Source organism: Culex pipiens, chromosome 2 (assembly GCF_016801865.2).
Source record: "Culex pipiens pallens isolate TS chromosome 2, TS_CPP_V2, whole genome shotgun sequence".
NCBI lineage: Eukaryota > Metazoa > Arthropoda > Insecta > Diptera > Culicidae > Culex > Culex pipiens.
Genome location: NC_068938.1, coordinates 70010359 through 70022666, shown reverse-complemented (window position 1 = coordinate 70022666; position 12308 = coordinate 70010359). Strand labels below are relative to the sequence as shown.

At 37.6% G+C, this 12308-nt stretch overlaps 1 protein-coding gene across 6 annotated transcripts in view; it reads left to right on the top strand.

Moving 5' to 3' along the window:
- LOC120416081 (protein spire) overlaps positions 1-12308 on the top strand; it is a 343750-nt gene that overhangs the window by 168479 nt on the left and 162963 nt on the right. For all 6 annotated transcript variants that reach the window (XM_039577758.2, XM_039577761.2, XM_039577763.2 and 3 more), the window contains one exon: positions 1302-1579. In XM_039577758.2, the coding sequence (XP_039433692.1) occupies positions 1302-1579 (278 nt within the window). The remainder of the gene's footprint in view (positions 1-1301; positions 1580-12308) is intronic.

The window sequence follows — 12308 nt, the reverse complement described above, 5'->3', positions numbered from 1 at the left end:
ACTGCATGCTCCGCTGCAGTTTCGATTCTGGGGCTCGTCGTCGTGACATGCGGTGCAGCTCGGGCTTTCGAGCCAGTATTTGCTATCTCTTGCTTGTTTTAATTGCATTAGTGGCTTAAGTGGGTAATTTTCAGTGTTTATTGTGTTTGGTGATAAAATCGTTTTGCGCCGACTGCTGGGGTTGGTGTGACGATAGACAATTTGTAACGAATTTATTGAATGTTTCGCCCTCCTATATGGGTCGGTTATGCTAATCGTCTGACACTTCAGGAACTCTTGCGTCGAGATGAATGGGCCACGTAGGGCACACACGTCACGCACCCATACATCAGGCCGGCAGACCTGCTCGATTTCGTGACAAGTCGCTTGTGCGCCGCCGTCACGGAATGTCAGTGCGGGGTCCCAAAGTATCCGTCCACATGCACCGGCAGCGGCAGCCCCACGTTGCCGATGCTGTCAGTTTTGCGATGACTGACTGTGGCGGGTGAGTTTTTTTTCCCATATTGAGTTTCTGTAGGGTACGATATGATACATGAAATCATGCATAATTGTGTACTAGACTGGTCCAAAATATAACTAGTAGGTTGGTTCTGGGCTTGTTCGTAATACTTGATTAGTGACCTCGACCTTTTGATTCGTCAGTTATCAACACTTAAGTTATTTTGAGAAATTTCACGTTAATTTATGTTTGTCCTTTTGGACCATTAGTGTCATACCACTTACTTTGAGCGGATCCTAGAATAAATTCTAGGGCAGACATTCTTTGACCAGACAATATTAACATGGCCAGGCCTACTACGTAAAATTTAACGCAAGGATAATTTATTGAACATTTACATTAGGGCGAATCCAGATTTCAAACATCAACGATAAGAAAGCTAGAGGAATGAGATTTCATGACGATCTCCCCATGTAGAATCAAAAGCTGGTTCTGTCTAGAGCTGCAAGCTATGGTGCACCAGAGTGAGATGCAGGCTTTTCAGGCACTGCGCGTTCAAGGCATCGGGAATGATCTACGAGACGTTTGGGGGCGAAAAGGTCTTTGAATCCGGTGGAATTGAGAGCAAGGTTTTTGATTTGCATATCGCACGAAATGGACTTGTATTAAAATGGCAATTTTACGTTTGCCGACCTGCTATCAAACTCTAGAATTCTCTCGGATATTGATTGATACTGAAACATTGATTTCATTCGTATCTCAAGTCCCCACAACCACAGGTGTTCCTGCTGTATTCCAGCTGAAATTTCAATCAACTCACAGGTTAATCGAAAAATCCAACAAATTCTCCTTTCCATTCCAGACAATGACGATGAAGGCATCGAGCACGACTCCGAGGAACCGGTGACGGACGAGGACGAGGCGGTCGTGGCTGACCACGTGGATGAGGAGTACGACGAGGACGAGGGAGCGGACGGGAACGGCGGCGAGGACGAAGATCACCGGCATCACCAGCACTACCACTACCCGCGGCTCGGCCATCATCACCACCACCACCATCATCATCATTGCAATGGGGATGACGGCACGGGTCGGAGCAAATCACATCACGAAACCAAAGAACTGGATCACGTACTGGCGGTAAGTGTGGCAGCGATGATTGCAAGTGTGTGGTTGGGAATGACTTCTTGTGATGTGGACCGACGTCGGGATGTAACGAAGGGAGTGGTTATTAATCTCAATTTATTGGTGATTTCGTATTGTGGGTTTGAGTGGAGAAATTTCATGTAGGGAAGACCGCACAAGGGGCATGACTTGCCTCAAGCTATCTGGGATAACTTCAATTTCTGGGTAAATTATAACAAAATACATTTTTGGGGACTAATTGGATTTCAAATCAATCTCACTTTATTTCAACGAAGAACTGTCACTGACGCAAATCAAAGGTGCATCCAGATCGTCGCATCTGAAGGTTACCGGGAGGTCCCCACTACCAACTTGGTAATCTTCCGGTGAGCAATTCCACCCCCAACAAGCCAAGCCCGCCTAATTGCCACTTAGCTCAGGTCATGTCAAGATTCAAGGTTTGTCCGCAATTTCGCGTGAACTGACTCGCGTGTCATTTGAAACGGTAATTTTTCAATTTAACACGGAAGGAATATTTATCGCAAAAATACAAAAAAAAACATCAGATGAGTCAAATGAATCAAATTAATCAAATGTATCTTAAATAACACAAATGATTCAAATGATTCAAATGATTCAAATGATTCAAATGATTCAAATGATTCAAATGATTCAAATGATTCAAATGATTCAAATGATTCAAATGATTCAAATGATTCAAATGATTCAAATGATTCAAATGATTCAAATGATTCAAATGATTCAAATGATTCAAATGATTCAAATGATTCAAATGATTCAAATGATTCAAATGATTCAAATGATTCAAATGATTCAAATGATTCAAATGATTCAAATGATTCAAATGATTCAAATGATTCAAATGATTCAAATGATTCAAATGATTCAAATGATTCAAATGATTCAAATGATTCAAATGATTCAAATGATTCAAATGATTCAAATGATTCAAATGGTTCAAATGATTCAAATGATTCAAATGATTCAAATGATTCAAATGATTCAAATGATTCAAATGATTCAAATGATTCAAATGATTCAAATGGTTCAAATGATTCAAATGATTCAAATGATTCAAATGTTTCAAATGATTCAAATGATTCAAATGGTTCAAATGATTCAAATGATTCAAATGATTCAAATGATTCAAATGATTCAAATGATTCAAATGATTCAAATGATTCAAATGATTCAAATGATTCAAATGGTTCAAATGATTCAAATGATTCAAATGATTCAAATGATTCAAATGATTCAAATGATTCAAATGGTTCAAATGATTCAAATGATTCAAATGATTCAAATGATTCAAATGATCCAAATGATTCAAATGATTCAAATGATTCAAATGATTCAAATGATTCAAATGATTCAAATGATTCAAATGGTTCAAATGATTCAAATGATTCAAATGATTCAAATGATTCAAATGATTCAAATGATTCAAATGATTCAAATGATTCAAATGATTCAAATGATTCAAATGATCCAAATGATTCAAATGATTCAAATGATTCAAACGATTCAAATGATTCAAATGATTCAAATGATTCAAATGATTCAAATGATTCAAATGATTCAAATGATTCAAATGATTCAAATGATTCAAATGATTCAAATGATTCAAATAATTCAAATGGTTCAAATGATTCAAATGATTCAAATGATTCAAATGATTCAAATGATTCAAATGATTCAAATGATTCAAATGATTCAAATGATTCAAATGATTCAAATGATTCAAATGATTCAAATGATTCAAATGATTCAAATGATTCAAATGATTCAAATGATTCAAATGATTCAAATGATTCAAATGATCCAAATGATTCAAATGATTCAAACGATTCAAATGATTCAAATGATTCAAATGATTCAAATGATTCAAATGATTCAAATGATTCAAATGATTCAAATGATTCAAATGATTCAAATGGTTCAAATGATTCAAATGATTCAAATGATTCAAATGATTCAAATGATTCAAATGATTCAAATGATTCAAATGATTCAAATGATTCAAATGATTCAAATGATTCAAATGGTTCAAATGATTCAAATGATTCAAATGATTCAAATGATTCAAATGATTCAAATGATTCAAATGATTCAAATGATTCAAATGATTCAAATTAATCAAATGATTCAAATGAATTGACGAATCTTTCCGTGCATCAAGCAACGGAATTGGTTTAATAAAATGGCATGTAGTTTAACAAGTGGGTGGTCCCAGACGGACAAGACAATGAATTTTTAGTAGCCATATATGCTGAAAGGTACATGATTTGATTGAAAAACGAGGAAATGAGTCAATCTTGGGGCGCTTTTTCCCACACAAGATGTCTGACGAGAAATGGGCGATTATTAACGCTCTGACCTTGATGTCGAATAATGGGGTACCGTTCAGGCCAAATTACGGGGTTTAATTGATTTATTTTCGACGCCCGGGGGAGACAACAAACTCTGCCCGGAAACCTGTTGACTGATTCACTTTTGGGAACCGCCCGGTTCCAATCGGATTGATTAATGGCCATATCCGACAATTTCGATTTATTATTGGTCAACGCCGCGTGGCGTCGTTTTATCCAGCGGAATATCCAGTTCCTCTCGATAAGATTGGTTGTGGCCCTTTTTGGAAAACTTCCCACGGCCATGAAGAATCGCTAATAACACAAAACAGATCACTGTGCCACTGGGGTGGCCATGGATGCACCTCACTCCGGGGGAGGCTGATCATAATTTTCTCCACCCAAAAAAAAAGCAAACGTTATTATGGCCAGATTTTTCTCTCACCTGGAAAGTGAAACCACCGAACAGGTCGATCGACATTGTAGTTTGGAGGAAAATAAACAATCCCCTGCTGCTGCCACTCTCTTCATCACCGCAACGCAGCGCACTTCCGAATCTGCTAGAAGGTTGAACATTTCTCTCAGCATCCAGACAATCATAATTGATGCACAAACCGCCCAGCGGGAAATCCGCTCTCTCAACGGTCCATCAACCGAGGAAAGTGATGTTGTACATATCGGGCCATTTTCGGACTTTTCATTTTCAGCTTGTTTAAGATTTTGGCGTGTTTCGGAGAAAGTTTACGACTTAATTATTCTTTCCTTCCTGTGCGGTGTCTGTACGCTCTGGTGCATTGTTCCGGAGTGTTTTGTGTTTGGCGAGAAGTTGTGAACTTGTTCTTTGGTGGTTTTGAGGGTTTACTGTTGTTCAATTACAATCATGTTTGTACTCGTGATATCTTGTCGCACGTGCATTTTGGGCCAAATTAAGTTAAGCACGCCATTTTGTGCAGCTGTTGGCCTTAAAAAATGAAGTGGCGATCTGATCGTTCTATCTTGTCACACCCTGCAAGTGCGACAGCTAGCCAAAGGGAAACTAGACAGGGCACGTTTTGTCACATGTAACTGCCCGAAAACCAAATTCAACCAAACTTTGGGACAATGCCTAAAACGTGTTTGTTGTTGTTAACATTGCGTGTTTTAACTTTTGTTTATACAAGGTCATACATTAAAACATGTTTAGTTAAAAATATTAGAATATGGTTTGTATTTTAATCCAAATATATGCATTTTTTACAAAGGGGTTGAGTTAGAATTGCCAAAAACGTTTCAAGGTGTTTGGTCATTGATTTAAATAAATATTTCTTCTTGTCTAGAGCGTCCAATTTCCCGGTGTTACAAAATTCCCGGGAAACGGGAAATTTTCAACAAATTACCCGGGAAAATCCCGGTAATTCCCGGGAAATTAGAAATGTAACGAAAATTATTCTAATCCCGTCTCTGTTTAATCTTTTGCAACGAAATTGTATAGAACAGCAACTATAATGGTCAAAATGAGTGTGAGGATCAATTAATGGCTTGCAGTCAAATAAAAAAAAAACAAACTTTGAGAAAATATATAAACTTTCTCATTTTTATGCCGTCTTTCAAATCGTCCCAAAAGAAAGAAAATATTGTTAGTATTTTTGTTGAGAAGGGTTTTTTTTAAATCAAAGTGTTTTGTCAGTGATCAAAGTGTTTTGACAGTGAAAATCTATGCTCCACAACCATAGAATTGCTTTTAAATTTGTCTCAGTGACCATAAAGTTAAAATTAAAAAAAAAACAAAAAATTCAACTTGTGAATAAATAATCAATCATTGAATCTGCCTTAAAAATCTAATTTCTAGCGCTTTTTAACTTGAAACACTATTTCATGAAAACACAACTCAAAGTTTTCAAATATTTGGAGCGAATTTTTGAAATTTAGTTGCATTCGTTGGGTATATTTCATATGATACGAAGTTGTTTTTTAATTGTTTTTCATGGTTTTATGGTATAATTTTAGTTATATGGTATTCTGCCTAATAAATCAATTAGATTAAAATAATTTCGGGTATTTAAAAGTTCAATTTCCATCCAACATGTTCAAGGTTAAAAAAAGTCAAACAAATCTAGCAAAACATTGTAATAGGGCCGAAGCCGAAGTGTAAACAAAGAGTCTATACTGCTCACGTCAGTTATTACAATGTTTTGTTAGAAATCTCAATGTTGATATTGGCCGGAAGATGTAAATATCTTATTTTCAAATGATATTATAAAAAAAAAACATTAAAAATGGTTGTCAAAAATAAAATAGTTTATATTCGTTCCATAACAGTGTAAGTTTTGTTGTCCAACATATAAGCAAACAATATTCCTAGTGGCGAATGCTTCAGAAAATAAATATTATCTGAGTTAAACCTTGACATGAAACTTATAGACAAGTTGATTATTAGTTCAATATGAACAGTAGATGGAGCAAAAAATATAACATCAGGTTCTCCAATTATTATTTTTTGTATAATTTCAAAACATTGGTGCCAAAAAGGTAGGAAAATGTATACTTCTGCTTGTATTTCGGGAATTCCCGGGAAATTTACAAATTTCCCGGGAAACGGGAAATATTTTTTTCCGGGAAATCCCAGGAATACTCGGGAATTTTTTTTCCCGGGACGGGAAATTGGACGCTCTATTCTTGTCTAAAAAAACTTCAGTTATTATCTTTTGTAAAATGTTATGTTTTTTTATATCCTAATTATAATTATAATTTTTTTTACTGCGTCACATAATGCGTTAATCCAATTACAGCCCGATCTGATTATATTTGCTCTAGCTAGTGTGCAACGCGTTATTTAAAAGGAAACCAATCTTAGGGTTGAATTAAATCTCCAACAACAACACAAAAAGACTCATCTCGTTACCGCGGGAGACCCGACCGCGTATACAATGATGAACAATGACTTTGATTGCCCAATCTTATTGGGGAAGCAGATCAAACAAAACCACGTATTCTTTCGCTTCAAACCGCACTCGATGTATCCCTAGTGTCGAAAGGTAACCATGACGCAGTTCCATTTTTGGAGAAATTCGATTTCCAGTGCCCTCGAAACTCAAAAGGAACGCCTGACTTCTTGTCCTACAGCAGTTCCCAGAGGTTAGTCCCGCGCAAGTTAATAATTTGATTAACGAAGAGTAGCGCGGCGCATTGTAGACCTCTCCGAACTAATCTCCTTGGTCACGGCTCATTCTTCAACTGGTGGACTCTAAACATACACTCTAGAAGTCAGTTGTTGTGCGACTCCACAGGGACGGGTCAGTGAAGGAAAGCGAAAATATTTACACTTTGGAGTATCTCTCGGGGCTGAAGAGTACGATACACGAAGAATCATCTCAATATCCAGTTCGGGGATGGGCGGTGGGTGTTCGTGGTGGAGTCAAAACTTTTACTCCAGTTTGAACAAAAAAAGAGTTGTTATTGTTGGAAGAATATACGTGACCGGCCGGCACCAGACCATACGTGGGGGATTGGTTTCGGAAATCAGGCGCGCGAGCGCGCTGAGGAAAACCTTCACTTTCATTCGGACCAATTTCTTCGTTTGGGTATAGAGAATTCAGTGAGTCTCACCGGCTAATAACGTCTACTCCGAAATGAGCACCGAATGAGAGTGATGGCGAAAGTTTTTCTTCCCTTCCTCGCCCAGCCTACCAGCTCGGGGATCGTGTGCAATGTTTATGTATGTTTTAGAAGGTGATTAAACTCGAATCTTTTTGATTGGGTTATATTGTGGTATGTTTGAGCTTGAAGGTACTTGGGGAGTGTTAGAGGCTTGGAAGGAGGGGGAATAATTAAGATTTATGACCCTGGGAGAGGAGATCGGAGAGATCCCCATTGTGTCGTCGACAACTTTGTTGCTGTTCCTGAATGAGCTAGCATAACTCTTCGAGGGTAATATAGACATCAAGGAAGCATCACGGGTTGTTTGATGCTCTGATCGGTGAAGAGACAGAGGGTGTATACATTTAAAATTAGTTCGTGAGTTGATATTTCATAAAGCTGTTAAAATAAGAGGGATGTGTATTTTTGTGTATTAAAAAACATTAAAAGTTACAACGAAATGTTCAGTGTAGTTGAATTTAAATTTGAAATAATTGCAGGATTTATCAGAAGTTATCGATTAAGTTAAATGCAATTATTCAAATCAATTGCGGGGCTGCTGGAAGTTGGACTTGCTGCTCGGATCCAAGCACGAATATTTTGAAGGTTGAAAGAAGACGATTTTGTAGCCGGTGAGCACGTTCCTTTTTATTTCAAAAACTCAATTACAGGTTCTTGCTTTCCCTACCACCTGTCCCTTTTGTGTCCTTGTGAGGGGATCACCGAACGATCCACATTGACATACTATCTTTTCATTTTTCTTCTTGTCTTTCTTTATATTTTTCATTGCATTAACTACGTCACAAGGGGAAAATAGTTTATTGATTGTACAACTCTAAGCGATTGTACAATTACTAAATCTATTGACCTCTGACAGTCTCCAGCTGTCAGCCGCGCCCTTTTAGGCCCCCAACAGCTTTGTCAGACTTTTTTCGGAGTTATTGGAGGTTGCTGTCGGAAGGAGATTATCATCCCCTGAGGACACAGTGAGTGATTTTGCTTGTTCGCGTCCAGCCACCCCCTTCTGGCCCTTCATACGGCAGTAATTTGAAGATGCTCCCTTTAAGTTTGAGCCACTGTAATTCTAGGCAAATTCTAGGTCATCCTTGTGGCCCTGTTGGTTATCACATCAAATCACTCACTCATCGCCAAGCGAATCTTTGCCGACTGGAGCTCGCAACCAGTCGCGAGCGAACACTACTCTCAGGCTGCCAGCGACTTGCTCAATCGCTTCTCCCCGCGACATAAATACTTCGTGAATTTCTTTGCCCACTCCGTCCGTCGACCCGAGTCACACACGAATACGTTCAGCGAGGAGAGAAGCTAACAACATACCAGCTCGGCGCTCTTTTGGCTTGCAATACCACGGTTTGCCGTAAATTTGTATTTGGCATGATGAAAATTGCTTGCTTGCATTGATTTTAAGCAGTTTATTAACTGAGTAAAACAAAGCCGATCGCACACTATTTCGATTCAGCGACTGAGCGACATTACGCAATCGGTCTCTCTGAACCATTCGTTGTACTACCCGAAATGAGAGGGAGAGCAAAGATAGAGTATTCTGTAACGATTGGTGTGGAAGCGACAAACGGTAGGAAACGGTCAGAGCAGTTTTTTGTCGCTTTCAATTTGTGGTCGCGAGTGAATGAGTCGTTTTCGAGCAATCAGGACCCTTGGATCCAAATTGAATTTTGTATCCTAAAATATTTCTTCACTTTTTGTTTTCAACTCTAAAAAATCTTATTTTCTAAGAGTTTTTATGCATTATTATTAAAAGTTTGATTTTTTTAAGCCTAACATGAGTTAATTATTATCTGACTTTTTATTCTTTTTTTAATTTTTAGTAGTAACAAAGATATATTTTTTTCTTTCATTCTTATATTTTTTTAATTTTAATTATTTTTATGTTGAAGGTATTGATGGGGACCATAATAAATGTAATGCAAATTCTTTTGCCGATTTATAAAAGTTAATTTTTGCAAAAAAAAAACAATTTTTCAAAATTCACATTTTTTATTTTGGACAAAACCCAGCAGCCATAGAAAAGTAAGGTTAAAAATGTGGCTACCGAGTAATTATTCTTTTGAAATATTGTGTTTTTATTATTTGAAAAAAAACTGTAATCTCTTTCCAGTTGACTACAATTTTAAATGTGGAATCGTTTTTTTATTTTCTAATCCAATCGAAAAAAAAAATTATTAGCATTTCTAAATGGCGTAATATTGAAAATTTGGACCATGGAAAATAGGTCATAGGAAAGACCTCAAAAAGTACAAAAAATGCATATAATCGGCCGATTACGAAAAGATTTGCTTATTATCTTTAACTTTATAAGTTTTTTTCTTAAAAAAAAGTGGGGAGCAAAATCTCTTTTAAAACTTGAACATTTCGTTGAAAATTTGTAACATTCGTAGTTTGCTTACTTTTTCAAAAGGCCATATGTTCATAGGCGTGGCGTATTGATTGTTTTTAAAAGTAATCTCGAACCTTTTTCTTTATTGTTTGACGTAATATAGAAATAATACAACTTTTTTGCCTAAGGTAAGGTAGTTGTCATGGAAAAAAACTTCTTAGAATTTAAACCAAGAACTTTTTCTTTAAAATTGCAGAAAAGTTGAATATTATTTTGCCAACGCATTTTATTTATTGCGTTCCTAATGATTTTTAAACTGCTTTAATTTTTTGTCTAATTTGTGATAATTCTGTATGAAAAGCGTTGAAAAACAAAATTAAATAAACTATGGTCACGGAAACTTTTGTCTTCAATGTTTGAAAACGCATTGAATTTGTTCGATACCCATCTGCTACCAACGAGAAAATTCTGGACTCATTAAAATTTGAAATAAATGAAAAACTTGAAGCTCACAGCGGGGTTCGATCCCCTGTCCTTAGGGGTGGCAAGCAAAATGCTTTCCACTTAACCGTAGAACATTGGTAACGTGAGGAGGTCTTAGACTGATATAGTTGAATCCAAAAATCGGAAAAAGAATCAAATCGAATGCAAGCTGAATATCAGAACTCAAAAACAAGATTGCATGTAAGATTGCAAGCGCAGTTGAAATTAAATCTAAAAATACCTCGCTAAAAATATCCTGGGCGACTGATAGAATTCATCCAATAAGAGATGAGAAGAATTGAAAGCTTCCCCATTAGAAATGAGAACACACGAAAAATTCGAACAACAATGCAAAACAGCCGTTACCTCTCGCCTAGGCTCCTCAGACCATTCACCTTCCCAAAAACCGTCCAACTCCAAGCGAAACTTACTTGAGGATAACGTGGAGATTTTCCCTTAATACTCTGAAAAAAGTGTAGCATCAACATTTCCCGTCTTCCAAAATCCCTTTCCTTGTCCCTGGAGCGCGGTGGAGATGGGAGCGGCCGGAAATGGACGGCTGCCATTGTGGTGAGAATCTTGTTCAGGTGAAATTGGTTCTATTCCCAACTATCGGTTCCAAGGCAACTTGGGCTTAGACAAACATCACATCACATGGTGAAAATCCAGTTTGCATTCCGCTAAAATCACCGTCTCCTAGCGAAGCGAAGCGAATGTTTGAAAACTCATTGATTTTGTCTGATTTTAAGAGATTTTTTTGATGAGTTTAAAGTCTAGACCGTTTCAAAAGATATTATAGATTTTTTTACACACGGAAAATGGGCAAGAATCTTGGTAAATCCTTCTTAACTGGCGTTTTCTCGTGATCTGACTCTCAACGTTTGTGTTTTTTTGCCTTGAAATTTATCAAAATATTTTTTGGAAAAATCTGTTGATTTTTCTGTCTGACAAAACTTTAAAGTCACAACATTATTTCTTATAAGTCTCTAAAGGTTCATAAGAAGAAGATTTCAACAGCCACCATCATTTTTTTTTAAATAAATAATGAAAAGATAAATATCTTATGTTGCGTTTAAGGCAATCCTTCACAGAGCTTTATTATGAGACCTATAAAAATGAACCATGGTTTCAGTAATCTCAATATCATCTCACGGTCACCACCACCCCCTTCGCCCCTTTAATGTGTATCGTTATGCCCGGTTATCGATAATCATCAATAAAAATCAAACCAACCCAAAATTACCACGATGTCCAAACAGGTTCCTTCCAACTTGCTGCACCCGATGGTTTTTTCTTACCTCCTTCCAGTCGCTCATAAAAGTCACAACAATTCCGCGTTTTATTGCCCCGGCATTGCTCCCTTCTCACAAGAGAGATATTCGGGATTATGCAAATTGTAAATTATTGATGGTCAAAATCGGCTTAAATTAGCTACCGTTGAAGTCTGCCACCGAATTCCTCCCCGAACTAAGACGTCGATTGTAAAAACGCACTACCAGCTTTGGACGCATTACGCACCAACCAGCATTCGCCAGCTGACATCGGCTGTTCGAAGTGGCCTAATCCGGGCTCCGAAATCATTAATTTCGGTTCGCCGAGCTTCTGTTTTGAGCGCGCGCTTCGCACATTAACCGTGACTTTTTGTTTGATGTTTTGATTCCCTCTCGTTGAGAGAAGGGCATCTTCGAGACAGATGTTCGACAACAAGCCCCAGCATGGTTGCCAAACTGACCTCTTTACGGTGCCTGGACGCGATGCTGGAATGATGGTGCAAGTTCCGATCAGAGCTCGAACAGAAGTGATAGTAAAGCGTTCGGACCTTCATACTGCACCACGGGTGACCCTGAAAGTATAGATTTCTCGCGCGCCACTAATCGACAGCTGAAAATGGTATAACCTTTCAAGAGGAGACAGAGGGGGACGA